At 37.6% G+C, this 23527-nt stretch overlaps 3 protein-coding genes across 3 annotated transcripts; all 3 read right to left on the bottom strand.

Annotated features, from left to right (window-relative positions):
• Positions 1-1283: 1283 nt before the first annotated feature.
• ube2nb (ubiquitin-conjugating enzyme E2Nb) lies at positions 1284-9658 on the bottom strand. The gene is made up of 4 exons (XM_083935652.1): positions 9564-9658; positions 7152-7398; positions 4843-4983; positions 1284-3486 (listed from the first exon to the last, which is right to left on the bottom strand). Exons 1-4 carry the CDS (start codon positions 9591-9593, stop codon positions 3443-3445), a joined length of 462 nt encoding a protein of 153 aa, XP_083791778.1. The 5' UTR covers positions 9594-9658; the 3' UTR covers positions 1284-3442.
• Positions 9659-11715: 2057 nt separating this feature from the next.
• On the bottom strand, positions 11716-14119 carry mrpl42 (mitochondrial ribosomal protein L42). The gene is made up of 5 exons (XM_083935665.1): positions 14017-14119; positions 13302-13359; positions 12565-12649; positions 12063-12226; positions 11716-11840 (listed from the first exon to the last, which is right to left on the bottom strand). Exons 1-5 carry the CDS (start codon positions 14093-14095, stop codon positions 11795-11797), a joined length of 432 nt encoding a protein of 143 aa, XP_083791791.1. The 5' UTR covers positions 14096-14119; the 3' UTR covers positions 11716-11794.
• Positions 14120-16144: 2025 nt separating this feature from the next.
• pwp1 (PWP1 homolog, endonuclein) lies at positions 16145-22816 on the bottom strand. Its single transcript, XM_083935353.1, has 15 exons — positions 22682-22816; positions 22158-22216; positions 21460-21632; positions 21271-21356; positions 20983-21079; positions 20417-20527; positions 20037-20167; positions 19121-19191; positions 18806-18902; positions 18642-18703; positions 18442-18553; positions 18174-18264; positions 17192-17313; positions 16966-17071; positions 16145-16781 (listed from the first exon to the last, which is right to left on the bottom strand). Exons 1-15 carry the CDS (start codon positions 22745-22747, stop codon positions 16687-16689), a joined length of 1479 nt encoding a protein of 492 aa, XP_083791479.1. The 5' UTR covers positions 22748-22816; the 3' UTR covers positions 16145-16686.
• Between the last annotated feature and the right edge of the window lie 711 nt (positions 22817-23527).

The raw sequence follows: 23527 nt of genomic DNA on the forward strand, positions 1-23527 counted from the left end.
TAAAAAAACACATTATTTCAGGGCGGCTGGTGGCACAGTGGTTAGAGCAATCGCCTCATGTAAAGAGGCTGAAGGTCCTAGAGGCAGAGGGTTTGACTCTGACCAGCGGCCCTTTGCTGCATGCCCCCCCCCCCACCCTATTTCCTATCTGTCCTATCTAATAAAAGGCTTGAAAACTGCCATAAAATAATCTTTAAAAAACAAACAAAAAAAACATTGTTTCCCTCATATTGTGTGTCTTAATATACCTGTAATAACCCTCTGTCTGATACGCTCCATTTTAGCACCTGTCTCTTTAAGACCCCCTCCTGAAAAGCCCAGTCTGCTCTGATTGGTACGTTTTTCTGGTTGTCTACACCGTCAATACTGTAGCTGCACTTTCTACCTATATATAGTACAGTTGTGACACCGCAACTGTACAGAAGTCCTGACAGCCCGTTTAAAAACACTGTTTCTTAATACAGGCTGTGTGCATTTCTCTATGGATTGAGCATTTCTTAATGCTTTCGCAGTATTTATATAGCACCTCAGCCTGCTTTATAATCCAAAATGACATCAAAACCTCACTTTTTTACAATATCTTAAGTTTTAAGAGACTTTTATTTTTAAACCTTTGTTTTTTTCACAGGTCCTGTAACAGAAAAGAAAATCACCCCGTAGTATGTGGCACTGGTTGGTGCTATAGTGTAAAAAATAGAAAACGTCTGCCGGTTGTACGCCTCCGCCAAACAATCAAGGGGTAGTTTACGTCCAAACCGTCCGGATTTACATAATACATGTTGTGTAGACGTCAGTGAAACTGGCCTTTTATATATAAAAGGTCAATAATCCATAATCTGTATCCAATTAGATCAGATTGTTTGAAAGTTGTCATTAGGATAGGGATTCTTGAACTGCAGACAAAAAAATGTTTTCAATGACCTTTGACCTACAAAATCAAATCAGTTTATTCTTCAGTCCAAATGGAAATTTGTGCTGAATTTAAGGTGTTTCTGAGATATTACGTTCACAAGAAAGGGAGAGATGGACAGAGATATTACGCTGTCGCGGGTGCGGAGGCATATAAAATGAATAGTAGCATGCACTGCATTATGTGGGCAGGTGTCAATGTCTCCCTCAGCTGGACATCAGTGGTGGATCCTCCTGCTAATGTAATGCAGGTTTTTTTCAGTGTGCCAAGTGTGCTGGGCTGTCTCATGAATGCTTCACAACTTCATACCATTCATGCGATTAAGGCTTTACTGAACAACACTGCACACAATATAAACCAGACAAGCCTCTACTTACTTACTCAACTCGGTTTATTTACATTTGAAGAGCCATGTATGCAAATGTACTGAAATTACGACATAACCTTTTTTTTTAACACATTGGGAGGTGATTAATCAGAGTTTGATCTCTTAATATTTTTGTTCTCGATGCTTCAAAAATCCAGTGAGTGACTGTTTCTTGGTTTAGATTACTGTCAATTCCCTCAGGGAAAAAAATAAATTAACCAGGTTTTAAGCCGTGCTCCATCTTCCAGACTTGAGTAAATGCAGTTAGAAACAGTTAATAACTTGCGGTTAGGAGGACAGACACAAACAGATCTAAGTAACACCAAGCCTGATAATCCAATAAAAAGCAAGAACGGAGAACGACCCAAAAAAAATTAACGCTTAACAAAAATAGTTTTACTACAACATAACGTTACAGTCCTCCCTCAGATGAGCCATACAGAAGCAACATGATCATGGAGGGTCTAAGTTACGGGGCGATGAGCCTTTCAAGTCACAACCTTAACCTTAAATCTAACAAACAATAATCCCAATCCAGAATTTAACAGAAGATTACGTGTGCAATTTTGTGGATTTCTTGATTTCTAGCAGATGAAAAAATATTTCTATATTTCCTTTAATGTTAAACACGTTTAATTAGATTATAACTTTTTTGCAACCGAAATGACCCAATCGATTCATTGCACTTGGATAATCAAAACAGATCGATATCAGATAAAGAGCAAAAGCCGCTATGACCATCTCAGGAAACTCACGGTCACGACCAACTTTCCCTTTTAAAAGACAATGTAACGCCTGAACTCTCACAAACACCCCGAAGAAAACTAATTTGAACTGTCCTGGTATCAGTTTGGTTATAATACATGTCTTTTTAATGAAGTAACACTGAAAATAAAATAGAGAACAGGCAACATAGATAGCATGGACAGACAGTTAAAAAAAAAAAGGAAAATAAAAACAAACAGCTCCTACACCCTTAAAAAAGGACATTTTCAACACATTATAGTAGTCTGCTGCAACAGGCATACTGATGCTTTTCAGCATGAAAAATGTGTGTCATTCTACCTTTCTGAATGTGTCGTTATCTGCTCACCCTCCCCAAACTGTCCAACTGAAACTTGTATGGGTGTACACGAATCACTAAAGAAAAAAAACTAACAGGCTTGACATAACTTTGAAAGAGCAAAACATGACATTAAATAATCAGCTGTTGTATGAACAGTCCTCAATTTATCACACGGCAATCTGTCGTTTCCATCAACCTATGCTATATGTTAAGATGTAAATAGTGAAAGGGATTAAAATGTCACTTAATTGACAATGTTTTGTGTCTACTTACAGCTTCTTTTAAATCAAACTTGATTGGCACTGCAGTTAGAGGAAGTGTTTTGAAGGTTGCTGTGGGACCGAAGAAGAATTTGAGTAAGTATTTCCTGTGAGGAACCCTCTAAATTTGCTTGCTTTTTTATGTCTAATTGTGCAAATAAGTTAATCATTGCTGTGCAATGAATATATTAGGAGTTTTACTGTGCTCTGTATTAAGTGCCCTGTGTGCTCTTATGAGGATGCTAAATATTCAGTGTTGTGACACGTTGGTATGCAGGGACACAGGGGTGGAAAGCCAACTAACCTTCTTGTCGAGCGCACGGGCTTTTTTCCAAAGTCATCGTCTTCCCTAAAAAGACTTAAGACAAACTTCGGCGTTCATATTTTTTTCATCCGCTTACTACAAGTGGGAGAAAAGACATCTGTACAGTAATGACAGAACATGTCATCTCTCACAAAAGACAGAGATGTGTCGACAAATGCACGTGTTAAAAGAAGAACCGCTTTAATGCATGTAGATTTTGCAAACGTACCAGTATGTGCCTTGTTCAGGACAACATATTGCATGTAAGTTTTAAGACTGTAGTGGGGAGGGTGTCGTTCTGTCCATGCATTTAAATAGCAACACAGTGGGGGAAAAAAGGCTAACACACACTTAACTCTTAGAGAGGAAAATAAGTCACCCAGAGGTCTGCAGCAGTAAATCTTGTCATTTCTTTCAAATAGATTTGGACTTATAATCTTTTTTTTTCTCTTTTTTTTGTGTCCGTTAAATTCGAATGTTGACAGAATAGGAGTACATTTTGTGGATCACATTCAGACGCCTCCGCTCTCTTCTTCTATACTTCAGTGTTGCCCGCGTAGAGCCTGGTCCATGATCGGGCTAGAGGAGAGACAGAAAGATAAAATGGTGGTGGAGGGTGTGAGCGAGGATATGGTGCAGGACTGTGGATAAGGAAGTGTTGCAGAGTGGACGCAGATGACCAAATAAACTCCCACAACAATAGGCAGCTGAAGGGAACTGAAATGTCACAGGATTGCTACACACAAAACCAAAACAAGTAGTTACTTAATCAATAAGTCAACAGAAAATTAGTTACCAACAACTGTAAGATCAATTAATCATTTAGGAAGTTAAGAAAGTTTGCTGGTTCCAGCTGCGGCACCAAATAAGGATCACAGTAATTATCAATGAATCTACCGATGATCGTTTGCTGTTTAAATGCTTTGAAACTTGTTTTCCAGAACCTAAACTGACATATATTTCTACCTTGAATATCTTTGGGGTTTTGGACTGTTGGTCAAACAAAACAAGCAATCTGAAGTTATTACGCCGAGATTATTATGGACATTTTATAGGACAGAACTTTTTACTTTACTTTTAGGCTTCCTCCTGAATGTGCAGCAACACTGCAGCGTTCTCTCAATCTCTTTGCCGGTGAACATTAGTTATAGATTAAATAAAATTTTGATTGTGTTTTGGTTCGTTGATTCAACAAAGTTGTGATACAACAGAGCATCTGCGGGATATGTAACAGAGAGAAAGCCTCTGAGGAACAGACGTAGCACTTGACTGGTTAAATGGCAGAAAAAAGTCAAGTTTCATGAACCGAAAACCAAGATAGCACCAGGGGTACAATACCAATTAAAAACATAAATGTTGATAGATTTCTTCATATAGATGTTATTGCTTAGCCTGATATTTAAACCAAATAGCGATTTTGTTACCACTACACAGCCCCTGGTTCCTTGGTAGCCATTTGTTACATGTTTAACATTGTCTATGTAACAACAAAAACTATTTTAATGCCTCAGAGCAATACTGGCTGCCCAGCTGTTTAGACAGGCCTATCAGCTTCCTTTACACAGGCCTCCAAGACAGACATCACGGGACAAACACTTGTAAGAGCTTCAATACTCTCAACCCATTTTTTATGCACCACAGGAGCCAGTTTAACGGTTATATTATACTGACAGAACGGAAAAACATCTTTCATTTGCAGAAATGTCTTTACAGACTTGAAAACAGCATTGATTTAATCCACGCTTACTTACGGACATATTTATCTGTATTTACAATCACGCCAACTTGGTCCCAACCACTAAAGAGCTTGAGAATATAAAATGTAGATTCTAAGTCATACTGGAAATCTGTGAACAACAGTGGCAATGCGGTTCAGTACGGCTGATCCTGGGTGTTTTAACGAGTATTGAACAGAAATATGAATCTAATCCTCACCTGTCTCAATGGCATTGCTTTCGTTTTTCTTCCACTGCTCTGCAACATCGTTTGCCAGGGGATCATCTGGGTTGGGAGCACTTAATAACGCCTGGATGGAAAGCAACACTGTACGGATCTGCAGGGCTGGAGACCATTTATCTGGAAGAAGAGATGTTCAAAAAAAGATGCAGAAAAATAGACGGTTTAAAACAACGGACACTTCAGGGTGAGGTGTTAGTGGGTAAGGATGGCCGAGTAGCCACAACATGCTAGTGATAAAGACAGTGAGAGCAGCAACCACGGAGGATGAGAGGCGAAGCAGATCAAGAATTGCTCAGAAGTCCACTAAAACTACTGATAATAGAAAACAACGCTAGCTCTCGTAAATGTAATGAACCAGAACAATATATGAGCTATGAGTGCAGATCAGTGTGCCTGCTTCTTTATTACCTAAGATCAACTCTGCTGCTGTTGTCTGTTCTGCTCTTGTCAAATAAACATTACCTTGAGCTTGTTTACCCCAAAACTTATCGGTTGTAATCACTTCTACGTCCTGAGGCTTCATCCTATGACATTGCTTTCTGCAACTATAACCATCTGTTTTTCAGCCAATTCATATATAAAACAGGTCATTTCTGATCTTTTACCTCATTCTGGCTGTGACAATAAAAACTATATCTGAGATTATTACACTGCTGTAGTGTAATAATGTGCGATAGTCGCCAACATGGCACTTTCTGTGTCAGATTTTTAAACCTATCATTCAGATGTATGGTCACCATAAGTGCATTGCTCGCTCCACTTGTCTAAGGGCGCACTCGCACTGTCCATTCGTACCGTGCCCAAACACGTGTCACGGCTATAGTCTAGTTCGTTTGACCAGTGTGAGTGCAACCGTACCACGGCCCGTTTGGGAGAGGTGCGCTTTTGTAAAGCACGTTTGCACATGTACGAGCACGATCGTGCGCGTGTGTAGAAAAAAGTAGGACGGACCACGCACAGACATTTAAAACAATGGCAGCGAAAGGTTCACGTTGGTGTGATGCGGAGGTGGACTGTTTACTGCAGATTTGAAAAACCACAAAGCCAAAAACGTTACCATGTTTTCTGCGCTGCTTTCCATTATGTGGCCAAAAGATCGCACACTTTGTAAACAAGCGACGCATTGCAATGACGTCAATCGATGCGCGTGGCGTGTTACGGCGTATCGGCAGGCAAGTAGTTTTCCCTCCGAGGCCCAGGTAGTGCGAGTACAAACGGGACTGGGCCATGGGGGGAGGGGGAGAGGGAGGGGTTCCCTAAAGCACGGGGCATGGTACGGATGGACAGTGTGAGTGCTCCCTAATTTGATAGTTTTGAGAATGTAAAGCACTGCAACCAGACAGTGAATAAAAGTTGCAACCCATAATATATTGTGCAACAAAGTTATTCGTCTCAAATAGTCAGACCTATTGCCACAGCGCTGTGTCATACTTACTAGGAATTTCTATTTTCCCCATCTGAGTATTTTCTTCATCCAGAATATAAAATGTTATGGTTTATAGAACTGTTCCCATCAAAGAGTACTACTTAAAATGCAATGATTGAGTCAAATGGCTTTTTGTAATGTGAAAAGGTGGAAAATACTAACAAAGCCAGCCCCTCATATAACCTTGTAGGCAGTAAATTCACTTTAACATCTGATCTGACAAATAAAGGCTACATCCACACTACTACATTTTCAAAACCCATCCTCACTACTCTGGCATTTCTGAGCCAGGGCCATGTTTCGGTCTGGACAGGCAGAAACGATGATGCAGACACCCACGCCAGTCAGTCTTTTCGGTCCGGACGGCGGACATAACGTTTGGGATATCATCCTTCTTGTGTGGGTGCTCCTTTCCCTTTGCCATGACTTCCTCCGACGATAGAAAACCCTCTCCTCTACCACTCTAATGTGTCACCGTATTTGCTTTGTCATAACTTCCAATCTACGTTTTACACCACTGCGAACACCTTATACTCAGTTAGTTCCAACAATTTGTCATGTGGCCAGAAAAAAGACTCTAATGGGATGCCCATGATGCTGTTGCGTTGGGATATTAAGTAAGCAGCTGCTTTCTAAAACACTGGAAATGATAACTCAATCACCGCTATGCAAGTTGACATCAAAGTCATTCCCAAGAGATTTTCTTCCTCAAACTCGTTAGGAAGCTTATTTCAAGGTTTGGCTGCAGAAAATGCGACTCTACAAGCCTGCAATATGCTGACATTGATGCCACAGGGGGGGTTGTACATAGGAAAACAGGAATTTTTCAAGTTATATTAATATTATCATGTTTTCTTACCTTTCAAAATGTCTAAACATATTCTTCCCAGTTTGTCAACATTGGGGTGGTAGATTTTGGTCATGAATCGCACTTTGGGAGCTGCCATGGGATACTCCTCTGGAAGAAATAGTTCAAGTCTAAATGTGCCTCCTTCAAAAGGTGAGTCTTGAGGCCCTGCAATGATCACATGGAAGTAGCGTGCGTTTCCATCGTCTGGCGTAGCCGTGATCCCTGGAACAGGCTCTGCCATCAACCGCTGTGTCTCCTGAGTGTGGTCAAGATGAGAAATACAAAACATCACTATTATTGATATTTTTGATTAGAAAAACAGTACTGTCCGTTTAGGCTTTCAAGTACATGATGGATGAGGACGAACACTTTCACCCTGCTTAGTCACACAGAAACTTTTTCCCACCACGTTGAGCTGCTAATTTGTCGAATAAAACAATTAATTTTGGAATGCAACTAACATTTATTTCGTTTAAGATTCATCTGTTTGTTTCTCAATTAATAAACTAATAATGTGGTCTTTCTTTCTCCGTCCTAACATCTGAAATCCAAACCATATTTTGTGTACTTTCACATAACTCAACCAGCAAATATTCACATTTAGAGACTAACTAGAGCTGGGCGATATGACGATACATCATCTAAAGTGTGGGCCATGATGGTACTGCAAGAGGTCCACAAGGTCATTTACAATAAGTAATAAAAAGTTTACATTTTGTAATTTCGTTTTAAATTTAAAATATTTAGGATCTACATTTAAAAAAGCAATCAGAACTAATAAAACGATGGGATATGTAATGGTTGTTTTACAAATTGTTACACGTATGTGGAAAGATTATTAATATCCACTACAGAGAACTGTTGTATTTATGATATAAAAAATAGAAATCGGGAAAGATACTACATCTTTGCCTCGTGTGTTGATCACAGTTATGAACAAAGTTTAGAAGAGGTTATTTAGTTGATATTGCAATGTTGAAAAACCAGTGGCCATACTACAGTAATATTTACAACATATGGACGCCGCTTTAAGATCCGATCTATGCGCGTTATGTCTCATTTTGCATTTAAGTTCTTGATAAAATGAGAAAATACTCAGTACTTTTAATCTGGTATGTCTGTAATTCACAAAGTAGTATACAAAATAGGCTTCGCCGTGGGGTTATTTCATAAAGATAGATTTAGCCATTGAATGACTGGGGGAAAAGGCAATAATCACCTATAACAGGCTGGGAGATTTTGGTCATATCATCCAGCCTTAGTTGTAACCAGTGAATTTCTAGCATTTGAGTAAATTGGCTAATTAATTATCAAAATAGTTGTCAATAAATTTCCTGTCAATTGACTAGTTGGTTAACCAACTCACTGCAAGTAAGTTCCTGTTTAATCAAGGCGAATACAAGAATTCAGTTAAGATCAGAGCAGATAAAAGTGTCTTGAAATAACTTGTGTTATGATTTGGCACCATAAATAAAAATGAAATTGAGTTAACGGATGGTTTATCTGATGTGTACACGTTTTGTACAGCATTTTGAGTTTTACTTCAAATCAATATAAAGTATTTTGCGACAAGCGATACTGTAAATAAAATAAAAAAGGAAGCGGAACCTTTTTAATATATATATTTCTGCATTTGATAAAAGCAGGTGCACCGAAAAACATCTGCAGTAAACAGGAAGGAAAACTGGTTTAATCTTGTTGTAAATGTTGTTCATATTGTGAAACTGAATGCAGGTTTCCCTTATGGAAGCTTGTGTCGTGTTTTCACTTTGTCGACGTTATGGCACTGGGCTGAGACGACCTGCAATCCCGAAAAAAGAGCTAAAATAGATGTAGCGGAACAGGCTGATCGCGCCCACAGCCGGGGCCGGGGCCTGGCACCAGTGTAGCTGCGGTGAGGTTCAGGGAGGGACCGCAGCGCAACAGGCCTTAAATGTCTACCTTACTTTTATATTTCATTTTACACAAAAATAAGCAACACGTTTGCCTTATTACCAGCATTAAAATGCCCCATACCACAAAGGGCAACGTTTCGCATCAGACATGTGTACTTACCACCAAGCTAACTAGCCTAGAGCTAACATCCATTCATATGGCATTTAGGGCAAATGTTAATTTATTTGTTCAGTCATACTACAAAATAGCAACCAAGTGGTGTGAAAACTACAAAGTACGTACGACAACAAATCAACAATGCAGCCGCAGCTCGAGCAGAAGGGAGTAAACGGAAGTGTGAAACAAAAACACTCGCAGACACGGGAGCTAGCTTCATAACTAGCTACAGAAGAGCTAACCGTGCTAACGTCAGGCTACACGTTACACGGCGATAATTAAACGTCCATATTATGCCCAAATTAACCGTACAATACGCACACACGGGGTTTGTTTGTGTGTATGTAAAATGTCAGGGGTAAAGTGTACCTTTAAAATCCTACGAGGCAAACCGGCCATCTTGTGTTAGCTCTTATATTTTTAGCCGTGGACTCGCCTTCTCTTCAGGTTGGGTTGACTCGGATCGACTGAAGCTGCCGTAGCGGAGACGGATAACGTAACACTCTCTTCCGGGGGCTTCAGGTGACGTGAGGAAACGTGATGACGTTCTACGCACAACATAAGCTACTGAACTAACTATCATACATTAGTTCCTCTTAGTATGCAACTATAACGTAGAAAAAAATCCTATTCGTCTCTCCAACTTTCATAAGCAAGTACTGCTTACATGGTCAAAGATATACAAACACATCTTTTCACCTGTATATGGAATAAAAAAGATCTACTTTACAAGAACAGATGCATATTCTTTGGGGAGTAGTTATTATACTTAGTTATTATAAGACAGCTATTCAACAGCAATGGTGTTTTATTTTATCATGAGGAGTTTCTTCAATATTATGGAATACCTATAACTCCTAAACAGTATGCCATAGTTGTCGATGCTATTCCATCCGGTGTGCTCATGTTATTTAAAAGTAATATGTCTGTTTCTGTACTTGATGCTCTCTTTACTGATGTAACTGAGTTAAGTAAAGCATGCTTCAGCCCATCTGGTAGTAAGAACAATCATAAAATCTGTGCTCTTTTCCAACGTAATATGATCTCTCCTGTAATATTTTACTGGAATAGTCGTGTAAATAACTTGTCTGGTCTCTTATTAAAAAAATGTTGTGGTTAAAAAGGTGAAAGAATTGTCATTTAAAATTATTCATCGATGTTACCCGGTTAAATCCTTCTTTATCAAATTCAAATATGTTGATCTAGATCTGAAGTGTGCCTTTTGTGACTCCCATACTGAGACTGTTTTTAGACAATATCTGCTCTGACTTTGAGCTCCTCTTGCAAAATGTCCTTTTTGGCTTTGTAAAGAGTGACGCTCCAGCTGAACGAGAACATTTTTTAATTCTTGCAAAGTTTTACATCCACAAGTGTAAATTTGCCAAAGTAAAACCCTTTTTTGTGTTTTCATGAAAGAACTGGAGTTGTATTTCAAGTCAATATCCTCTGCTAATAAGAAGAAAGCTATCAAAACTACAAATCTGTGCTCCCACTTTACTATCTTTAATTCAATTTCATTTTCATGTCCCCTAGACATGAAAACACAGTCACATTCAGAACAGTCACTTGATTTAATTGAAAGCAAAATATGTATTTATCTACTATGAAAACAAAACGTTGTCAAGCTAGAAATTATACAAGGAACATTTCACATCCATAAAGTTAAATTTGCAAAACTCACGCTGTATTTATTGTTTTATTTCTACTCCTTTTTTCTTATTGTGTATTTAAGTACTATCTCTTAGATTTTAATGTTCATTAAAAGGAAAAATGAGTGCCTCGTTTAAATATTCTTTTAAAGAGTAGAGCAAAGATGTTCCATAATTGTTTGCAAGAATTTTCAATAAAGTTGTGAGAACGGTTACTTTACTTATTAGGTGTTATTTAAAGCTTCTTGTTAAATGCAAAATTGTAAAATTTTCTCCTTTACAGGTCTTGTCATTTTTGTTTTTTAAAACTATCTGAATAAAAATGACTTGGTTGCAGAAATAATGATTTTTAAAAGTATTACAATATGTTTCTGCCTCTCTAGTGAAAGTTTGTTGGCCAGTAATAACAATGTGCTCTTTCCACAGTACTCTAACTTGTCAATTATTTTATTTGGCGCAACAGCTTTTGTCAGCCTGCTCATTTTATATAACAATGAGGGGAGTATATATATATATATATATATATATATTTTTTTTTTTTTCTTTTTTCCCTCATTGTAATAAACCTGTGTCTTGTGTGCAGGACCTTGACCTACCTTGATCTACACAAGGCCAGTATCGTCCAACTTTGTTTTTCTTGCAGGCACAGAATTACTTTGTATTTGACCACAAACTCCAGTATATAGAAACAAAACTACTTTTACTCCCCAGCTACAATCTGTGTAGAAATGGTATACTGGTGCCAATCCATTCAATATATTTGCAGGAGAAATCATGAAAAGTCCTAAAACCTAGGACAATAAATCTTTACAGTATTACTCTACAAAACACAAGTATGATTTCAAAGCCATACAAAAGCTAATGACAACATACAGAATATTAAACAGTTTATTATACATCATTGTGACAAAAACACAAACAAACATAATTTGCGGTTTTGTGATTTTTGCCTCATCTGTCCTTTGGGGGGTCCTTCTTTCTGCGTCGCATGTGGTACCTGTGAACAGTCAGTCACACAGAAGGAAATTCATTATGAACAATATTTATCTAATATATATTTTTCAGCACTTACACTCACATTCATGGTGCAGTAGAAGAACAAAAAAGTACTAAAACAAGCCACTAAGTGTCCATATCAAAGCTAGCGAACGATCTAGTCCTGACACAAACTATAATAAAAAAAAAAAAAAGACACATTAAGTGTTATTTGTGTACTTACTGTCCTACTGGATACCACCGGTGTTTGGTGGTGAAAAACATCTTGCTGAGCTCCTCGATAGTGGGTCCCTTCTTGCCCTTCAGCACTTCCTTGCTGAGGTGGGCCTTTAAAATCTGGTCGTGGGACTCAACCGGGTTGGTCAGGGGGTCTGGCCGTTCTATGGGCTGCAGAGACTTACTGTCAATGAACAAGGCTCACTCTTACATAGTTTAAATCATTTGTTAATTTTCAGCAATTATGAAACAATTTCCATATGTCTTTTTATACTGATGACTGATACTTTTATATTCATAACTGATGCACTGTGTTAAATATGTTCATGAACAGGCTTTTTTAAAGCACACAAATCTTGAACAAATTAACTGTACGTCTTCAAGGACAGGCGTAATCATCTACTGAGTAGTTTTAACTTAAAAAAAACAACATTTGGAGCATCTAAGTTCTCCCTTTGGTGGAAATATTACACCAACATTTATATTTATAAGGCTAAAAGGACTCTTACCTGGGTAAGCTCATAGGGAACATCAACAGCAGGGTGGTAGCACACTATGGTTTTCCCATCTGAGGTTGCACCGATTTCCACTTTACTAAATCAAAGAAAATGGGAGGTTATTTTTTTCAGATCACAATAATATCTTAAGATGCACAAAATAAAAAGCAACTGATAAAATGCATAATCTTTATTTGCTCTACATTTTAGCCTCTTACCCTCAGGTGTGCATAGAGTAGAGGTTATTAACTTCTTTTTAATAGTTATTGGTATTTCCCATGAGAAGCAGGTGGTTATCAGTTATCAGTATCAGCTAAAAAAAAATCCACATTCTGCACCTCTCATACTCTTCTTTACATCAAATGCACATAAACCTAAACTTTTTAATCCTCCTTCTGCTTTTTAATTCGTTCCACATAACTGTAACAATTTGTGGACTTTACACCCACAGACAAGTGCACCGCTGGCATCTGTAACTCAGAAAACTGCCAGTGTGTACCCAGGGTTACATTAAACACAATCACAACCTAATGTGACCTCAAAAATGAGAGCACCCTCCTTATAACCAGGGTACAGCACATTCTACATAATCTCCATTTACCTCTCATTTAGTGTGATACGGCTTATAATCAGCCAAAACATCACTGTTAATCAATGAAAATGATCAGGTTTAAATGTGCCCTAGTGCCATAACTACACTAAACATATGTGCACTATTACATTGTTTTCAATTCAAACAGTTAACCTACTAGTTATGGCCATCAAGTGAAGGACCATTGGACTTCTGTCTCATTGGCACCAAACATGCTGCAACATAAAGGCAAACAGATATTATGCAATTAATATGAATCGGTGAGACACAATTACACTTCTTAGCTGAAACGTACACATTAGATTTCAACGCATAACTCCAGATCAGAAGTAAATGTGATTTTATTTGGGTTTAAATTGATTTAAAACATGTAAAAAAGAAAACAGAAATGGTCATACAAAAAATAATATTACACAACTTTTTTTTCTCCCTTTTTTACGTCCGTATCCATAATTCATTACTTAGTTGACACACACACCTGTCATAGATTTATAATATTTTTTCTTAATTATTATTTCAACTATACCTAACAAGTATCTTTCAAAATACAATTTATTTCTCACATATGCATAACAAATATATTTTATACCCAAGAAAATAAAGTGAAATGATGGGATTAGGGAAATATCTGGACACTTATCTTAAAACAATTAGAAAACCCGTTAAATTGAGTTTATTACGGATAGAAAATACCGTTTTAACAAGGGAAGCAAATTATTTCCAGCCAGATCCAAGTGTTTACCTGGTAAACACTCTCAAGGTTAGCATGTTAGCTTCTACTCCCACCGCCGTCACGGTAACGGTAATAAACGGTACACGAACGACTTCACCTCCGGTAAATACCTCTTTAAATGAATAAAAACGCAACTTACTTTGCAAACTCCGAGCCGCGGTGCCGTTAGAAAGTCGCGTACAGAGACTGTGGAGCTTGCACAAATGACCCGACGCCATGTTCAGCTATTTTTCGAGTGTGCATCACTCTAATATTTCCGTCTTAGCACCCAGACTAGCATACATTGGTTCCACTTTTCAAACGAGCAGCAGTCATATGCAGAGGGACAAACGCTGCTCTTTCCCTACTCCTATCATTTCACTGTATTTCTGAACGGCTGAAGAATTGTTTTTAAAGACTGATAAAAATAAAAACCTATTAGACATAAATTCATACTTATTTGCACACACTGTAGACTGTATAGACTGTATAAAAACTGTGACACAGATGCACATGCACCCTTTTCACACAGATTTGGGTATACTTCAGATTCACATTTAATAACCTTGATGAATATGGAGAAGTTTCTTCTTTCCTAACAAGTTATTAGGGGCTTACAAATGATGTCATTTGATGATGGATTTTCAACCTACTACAAAATGTATCCCCTTCTCTATAATGTATCAATGTTTATATTCTTTCTTTTTTTTTTTTGCAGGCATTTCATTCAATTCGATTTTATTTATAGTGCCAAATCACAACAAAAGTTATCTCAGGACACTTTATAGAGTAGGTAAAGACCAGACTCTATGATGGCCATCTGTCTTGACAGGTTGGGGAGGAAGAAAAGGAGAGAGAAAGAAAAAACAGACAGATGCACGGAGAGAGAAAGACAGACACAAAGACAGACAGTCCCAGAGATGCAAGCAAACAGTAACTTTAATAATATCTATAGTAATGTGAATGTGACTTATATGTTATGGCAGTTTATATAGTAGAAAAGTAGAAACAAGCACAGCTGAGGTGATAGAATATGACAATGATAATAATTGTGGTAGTCAATATGATCAATGATGAGTAGTGGTAATAACAGATGTGATGCATTGAGATACTGTATATTACTGATGATGTTTTTATGGCTGCGAATGTTATAATTTATAAAACTAATGAAAGTATATATGAGTAATAGTGATAACAGCAGCAGGAAGCGTCATGCAGGACCACGGCAGCAGCAGGCACCACTGCATTTGACTGTGTCATCTTGCTTCTTATTGTTTTATTTGAAAGATTTTGTTATACAATTATTTTAATGTTTTTATGTTATTGTGTTTCATAAGCTTTGTCAATTCCATGTGTTTCATACACTCCTTTTCAGTTTTGCGTAAGTAGTTCATTTCTGAATGCATCAATTGGTTTTTCCCGTTCTCCTCCTCATGTATTTCATTTTATTATCATCCTTATTATTGTCCAAATCACAGTCATGGATCACAAATCAAACATATTCCAGTTTAAAAAAGGGGGGAAAGGGATGAGGGAGGGCTTCAAAAAACAAAACAAACAACAGCTTTGTGTCCAAATATGTTCTATATATGTATATTTGCAGTTATACATGTGTATATGGATGCTTATATGTAGGCCTATAAATTATATAACATTATACATATTGTAATATATGTTATTTGTAAAATGATTTAATATTTCTATTTTATAGTTACAATAGTTATATACAAATTGTACATATAGTAGATACATTATATAGATTATAGTAATTACTGAATTGTGAATAAGGGGTGAGGTAAAATAAGTGAAAACTTCTTCCTACTCCTTTTCAGGCAGAGTTTATTGCATATATGTTTTTTTCTTATCTGTGAACTAATTTAATTTTGTATGTATTTTTTTTTTTGGACGTCTGAAATAAATTCATTCAATTCAAATTCAAGCTGACAAATGGTCACTAAAGTCATTCGTTGGCCCACTCACTTGGTGCTCTTGATATTATTTGTAGATATATTATCCATTAAAGTGGCATTGTGTCGATGTTGCGTAGTGATCATTAGATAAACACTCATCATGCTATATATACACTGTATCTTCTCGTCTTGGTTTGTGATTATTGGATTTTACAGATCACTATTAATTTATTTTGTAAATACCTCAGATCATAACTTATAACCTTGGTGAACATGGACAAGTAATAGCAAAGCAAGGTGTACACATTTAATAAACAATTTATTTCTTGAATATGCAGCATTTTAATGAGTTTATTGTTTTTCAATACTTTGGCCAGATGGAAGTACACTTGCATCTTTTGATATTTAATTTTACCAGGAAACCCAGGTATGCAATATCACAATGTAACTGACAATATCTGCATGTGAAAGTAGTTTTAGTAGCATATTGCGTTTGTAAATGTACAAAGAAAGGCAAACTGAAAGAGATCTCAAAGTAATATAAACAATTCAGTTTCAGAGCATTTCAAATATATGAACTACTGCTTTCACCTAAAAAATAAAAAAAATAATCCAAATGTAATTCTCGGACATATTCAATTATATGAATATATGAAACCTTTCCTCATCTTTTCTTAACACATCTTTGAGAGTGCAAAGTCGCTGTTGTTTTCTGTGGTGACAGACAAGCTGGACACATTTCTCAGGTCCAGTTTCCGTTGTGACCAACATTTCAAATCCATCAGGAGCGCAGCTTCATTTTTTTCCCATGAACTACTGCACTATGAGGAACACAGCAACAGCGGGAGCAGCTTGAGATGTTTTCCAGGGGATTCTCAGTTTATTCATGTTTACAGGTTGTTGATGCATCCAGAGCACGACTAGGACACTTCCATCTCTGCTGTGGCTGCAGTGCTGGATGCCTGGGATCCTGTGCTCGCCACCAGGTGCTCTCGACTGCCAAACGCCTCAACCACTGCAGGCAAAGAATCACCATAACACCTGAGCATTATAAATATTAACTAAAGACCTCATAAATAAAGAGGTCAGTGGTGGACTGTTTTGGCACCGTTATTTCACTTTTAACATAATTTCAATGAACAGCACAAATTGTGCAATGTTACATGTGTAATGCAGAGACCCAAGTAAAGAAACTATACCTGCTGCAACATCGCTTATATCCCAAACCCGCAGTCCTTCCTTCTGTCCCCCGAATGCATACACGAAGGGCTGATCAGGGCAGCATGACGCACAGAACAGCACACCCTGTTCACAGGAAAGGGGGTAGGAAGTCGTTAAGGCAAACTCCTTCAACAACTATAAACTTCCTGACTATGAAGCAGCAAAATACTTCTGAGGGCTACATGCTGACTGTCGAGTTCTTACCATTTTCATATCCCGTGAGTGCACCAGGTTGGGCTTGTTGCCCAAAATGTCCCAAATCTTAACGTGTTTGTCAGCGGAAGAGGTGACCAGGCATCCTTTAATCTGGCTGCTGAGGTCCAAACCTGCAGAAATGTTAACAAAGTCTACATGTGATTTTTCATTGTACAGTCAATCTGCCCTTAAATGTATTAAAGGGGACCATTGGGTTCATATTTGTATTTTGTGTCTCTACAAGAACATGGTTTATGTTTTAATGTTCAAAAAACATCATTTTTCACCCTTTGCCTGAGATGCTTCCTTTTTAGCGCCTACCTCCTTTGCATCTGGTGTTAGCATGTAGCTAAATGTAGTAGTGTTTGTAATACTGTATAGGCGCATTAACGTGCCTGGAGCGGATAAGCATAGAAAGAAATGTATTGTGGATTGATGTCAACTCAAGCCCAGAATAAAAAAAACAGTTGGAAATAGAGCATTCAGAAAGGTCTGAAACCTGAGGGTTTGCTCAGAGGGATTACTTTTATATACCTTTACCCCATTATCTATAGATTTAGTCACTTTTAATATAAACATCTGACATTGACCACATCCACCATGGATATAACCAGAGCATGGGAAGGGTGCTTAGCTGTCCGTCAACCACAGGAGCAGGTATAGATTTCACACTCCCCTCTCACAATTCACTGAAATGCACATTACATGGTGGAAACCATGTGAGAAGATTTGGATTGGCTGTTGCTCACTGGGCTTGTCTAAATGATGTCAAAGACTGAAAATAAAGCAGCCACAAGTTTTCCCACATTTTTTTTGTATGTTCCAACAATGTTAACCAATATTTCATCATTCCTGAGTGACGCACGAAACCAACAGTCTCACCACACAGGGCAGAAGTGCCAAATCATTTGCGCTCTTTAACTTAAAATGAACGTAGAAATAAAGCAAACTTCTTTTTTTGACGGTGAAATATTCCTTTTCATCTACATACCTGTCACTTCCCCATCATGAGCCCTCAGTGTGAAAACGGGTTTATCTGAGCGTGCGTCCAGACAGTAGACGAATCCATCCTCTGTGCTGGCCTGAAACACAACCACGAACTCAAGTTAACCACCGAGCTTGTGAAACAAACAGCACGAGACGGATAAACAAGGCACGATAACCAAAAAGCCTACACAGACATGTTTGTAATTATTATTACTAAAGTTTGTGGATGGCTTATTTTCTTTAAAATAGAGTAGAAGAATTTGAGCACCTACCAGGAAGTTATACGGTGAAAAATGATTCCAGGTCAGGCGCTCTACTTGACCACTAAACCTCCAGGTCCGATTGCTGTTTTCTGGACTGCGGCAGTCATACAGGACGGCGGTCCTGAGAAGAACACATTTTTGTGCCTCAGACTCACTTTGAGTATCCGACCTTATTCTATAAACTAATGACAATCTGAGATCACACTTACTTGTCATATGATCCTGATATCAGAGTCTGTGCCTCAAACGGGTGGAATGATAACGTCTGGACCTGAAAGATAAAAATATGTTGGGTTTTCTAGCATTTCTGAGGATGTAATAACCAACAACGCAATGTATGACAATCAACATCGTTATTCTTCTCATTTAATACCTTATCAGTGTGCCTGTGCAGAGTTGTGGCTGGTTTGCCTTGGGTAAGATCCCACAAGATAACTGATTCATCCGCGGATCCACTGGCCAACACATTCCTAAGTAAGAGGAGGGGATTTGTTTTTGAGTTGCATGAGTGTACAGTACAGTCATACGAATCTTAACATGTATAAAATCTCAGTACAACAAACAGGGATTCATTTAAACGTAACTAGAAAAAAACCTACCTTACAATGTACATCTGACTAGCTAAGTGCATTTTTTATAACTGTTTATTCATTCTTATATAGAAATATATTAGCCTCATAATACTGACCTGACCAATTTGTTCCAGGATAAATCCAACACTGCATCTGTGTGCCCCTCCACAGGCTCTGCTGCCGCCCCCTGGCAATAACGAGAACAGGCAGCAATGTGTTGATAATATCAAACAATACATGAAATAATGCAGGGAAGCAGGAGGAACATGGCTACTAACAGGTGTCAAAATGTTCAAAAAAATAATTACACAAATCCTAAAAAAAAACGCAGTGGGAATCTTGCCATTTCCGATTGTTTCCATTATCGAGACAAAAAAAACCCTTTTCTACTAATTTTGAATATTAAACAAGACTTGATTCACAAAAATATTCACCGTAAGTGAACTTTATCCCAGTCTCATCATGCAGATGCTCGTATATAACAGCTGCACAATTATGGCAAAAATCATCATAATTCTTCATGATGATTTTTTAGTCAATATTGAAATCATGATTATTTAAGACAAACCACTCACTTTGGAAAATGTATGCATTTATTAACCTTTTTTTTTTTAAATGAGTATTTTAACAGTGGATTAACTTGAACTTTAAATTTATCTCAACTAAAAAACAAATAAATAAATAAAATGACAGAAATAAATATATATAGAGACATTTAAATAAATCTTATGAAAAATTAATTATACCAAAATAAACAACATCCAATATCTTGTAGTGCACTACCACAACCTACTGAAAACCCATATGCAACATTTTGGTAACTATAATCAATATATTCCAGTCATTAACTCAACATGCAATTTAAAGGAAAGGGGTACGCTGGATTTACACAAGACGAAACAAAAGCATCATTGTGAAACAAAAAGTGTCACAATAACAGTTTACCTTGATTATCTTTGTAAGAAGCCAAGATCGTATTCAAGAAAATTGCCCGGCTTCATAGTTTAAGACAGTGTAAGAACAAGCCCGTACCTTCTTGCTCTTCTTTTTCTTCTTGGCGGCCTTTTTGCTCCCCAGGGTGAAGGCTGGCTCTAAACAGTCCACCACATCCAGGTCCCACACATCTATTTGAGGAGTCATGTTGCCCACGGCGGCGTAGTTGCCTGTAGCAAGGACACACAGCGCCGCACATGGTCAGGGAAGCAGAGTAGCATGTGCACATTAAATAGCTCAATTTAGATACTTCTTAGGTTCATTAATTATATAGGGAAATAATGTATTGTTGTTATAAATTCATTATTGTCAGGTGAATGTCAAACTTAACAGACAATGGATTCAAAGAAGTTAATACACACACTGAGGCTTGGTTTGGAGAGATTTAGTTTCTTAAAAGGAAAACTGAATTTTCTTACCGGGTCCTTCTCCGGGGCTGGGGTCAAAGTTCAGCCACTCCACACACAGTGGGTAAGCTGGCAGCAGAATATCATGATGGACATACAGAGAGTCCTCCTCAGAGTTATAAACTGTAACGCAAGGGGATCAAGTGTTTAATTCTCTAATTTAAAATGTTTACGATGCATGTTTGATTTCCTTTACATGTATATTAACATAAAGGGTTTTTACAGCTTTAAAGGGTAAAATCAAGCACTTTAAAAAGTACCTAAACCAAAAAATGTCCAGACTCTTGAAGCCTTTGTCATCACATCTAAATTACATTGTGAATGAAATTGAAAAAAACAAACAAAAAAAAAAAACAGAATGACTTTATACCCATGGCAAAGTATATTGTCACTTTGTTTAGTTTACTGTTTGCTGTTCATATTAGCTTTGGTTCTATGTTTGATCCTGATTATTTAATACTTTCCGATTCCCAGAGTAAGGGATCAGAAGAGGACTTATCAAGCTTAGAATATAAGATATGTATTTAGCCTATATTCTAAGTATCAACAATATTTTCCTGTGTCATGAAGACATTTACCATGGATCTCCAAATTGCAGCAGTCCTTTTCCGCCCTGCCTGTTAGGATGAGATTGTCACTGGGCTTGATCTGGAAGTCTTCTCGCTCATACTGGTCCTAGAGGAAAGAACAAATCGAAATGTTAACTTCTCTTTAGAGTTAAAATGTAACAGCTTTTCCACAGGTTTAATGACAGTCCTGCACCGGAATAGAAATATGTGCTTAAATGTATCTGATTTTTTTACAGCTATATCCTTGAAGTAGGACTTTACTGAATCTGAATGCAGGTGATTATTGCATGCACTTACTGTGTCTTTCAGAGTGATATAAGGATCCTCCTCATTAGAGCTGAACACCGTTAGCCCAGCCAGACTGTCGCCGAGATTAGCGGCCGCTAAATTGAAGACAGACAACAGATACGAAACCAGTCGGAATAAGACTCTTGGCTAGAATGAGCAGAAACGAGTCAGTCTGTACACACATACTGTACCCCTCACCTGCATCCTCTTCATCATATCTATCCAGGCCGTACTCAGCTAACTCGTCATCTTCATCTTTTCCTTCTTCGTTCTCATCCTTTGGAGCTCCAGCAACGTCCGCTGTATTACCATCAGGATTATCGTCACAAGCTATACCTTCATCATCTTCTTCATCTGCTGCTGCTAAATCCCTGATTGTGTCGATAAGAAAGAAAGAAACAAACAATGACATCAGCTTCAGCTGTTTGAGGAAGAACGGTAATATAGTATATTATATATACAGAGTGTCACAAAAAATGTATACACACTTTAGATAATTGTTATGTAGGTGTTTATTAAAATTAATTAAATTTTCAAAATGTAATAAAATTTACAAACATCATTTTATGTTTTGTCACTGCCTGTTCTCAAACTGACATGCGTTCTGCTCGGAGCAATGGAATTGCACACATCATGAAACACTTGTCTTTGTATTTGCATGCATTCACGTTCAATGGCTGCTATCAATTCAGCGTCTGTTGCAGGTCTCATAAAGTAGATTTTGTCTTATAGCTATTGCCATAAAATAAATATACAAAATTGAGTTATCAGCTGCTCAAGTGTGTATGCATTTTTTGGGACACCCTGTATATAATATATCATCACTCACTGACTTGCAAGGCTGACACTGACATTTTGACACCGCAGTAATGTGTGCTTCATTATTAATAACATACCCCAGCTCGTCTTTTGCTTCAGTAATGATGCGCTGAAGCTCCTCTTGGCTCAACTCAACCTGAAATGGAATTAAAAAACTTAAACAATTTGACATTTGTGTTTACACTCTGATCTGACATTTTTTTTCCTGCCATGTTTGGTTAAATACCTTAACACACTAGTAAATACTAGTAAAATATATTAAACTAAGGCAAATATGAAATTCCATTTTATTGTGAAAGTGTTCGAACTAATAAACGTCTATAGATACAGCAAGCTAACCTAAAAGTCTTGTACAGATCACAACAAATAAACAGATCAAATTATTCAGAGGAATACTCTTTACTGCTTTTTATTTATATTTCCAAGACTGCTCCGTGAAGGAAGTCAAGCTGAATTCAATTGTAAGCTTAACATCAAAGCTAAAATCCACCTACAGATGTATATTACTTTAGAAGCTTGGTCATTTAAATGAGCACAGTGCCATGTTGACAAGTTAGCCTACCTTTGGCTAACGTCAGCTTAGCTTCAACGTGTTACTTACTTTGTCTGGGGTTGCCTTGGCAACGCCTCTCCCGACCCATCCGACACAGGTAATCTGAGCACTCATTTTGTTAAAACTGTGTAATTTGTCGACCAACTGGAGTACAGATCTACTCAAGTTTCCAAACTCCTCACTTCAGACACGCACACAGTGGGCGTACATGTGAGTTAAAATGGGTCCTGAGGCGCATCTAGATGACGTCCATAGAGCGTTGAAATCCTGCCTGATCAAAAAGGAGACCCAAAGCCAGCCACACAGAAATAACGACTAGAAGTACCTTTCTGCCTCTCAGCATGCGTCGAGACAGCAAGTGTATATATTGTAAATATTGCATTAAAGCGTATAGTATGTATATATTGTGTAGCTAGTTCGCTATCAATATTTATTTTACCAAACTTATACAATGCCTGTGTTTAAATACCTGCTCTGTCTTGTTCTTTTTCCAAATAAACAGGTAAAGGGCTATTCATCTTTAATATCGAATGTAGTAAATATATATTAAAAAAAACACCTTTGCTTGTAAAATATATTGTGTACATTGTCTATAGTTCCCTACAAATGCCTGTCAGTATAGAGCTGTTTAGCCTGTGTTATCCAAACCTAACCTGGATGTTGTTGATGTGTTGGTAACAACAACAACAAAAACAAAAAACTGTCTGTCACTTGTAACGAACCTGTACAAAAGAAATTGCCTCTCAAATGTGTCGATTTATGATGATTTAAATGGTTTCAACTTGGGACTTTTGTTCATTTAATAAAAAGCAGCGCTACCCCGTACCAAGATGGCGGCTCAGTTGACGCAGTCGTTCCCATAGGCGGCTGTACTCAAGGGCACTTCTAGTCTTT

The sequence above is a fragment of the Echiichthys vipera genome (genome assembly GCF_963691815.1).
Source record: "Echiichthys vipera genome assembly, chromosome: 20".
NCBI lineage: Eukaryota > Metazoa > Chordata > Actinopteri > Perciformes > Trachinidae > Echiichthys > Echiichthys vipera.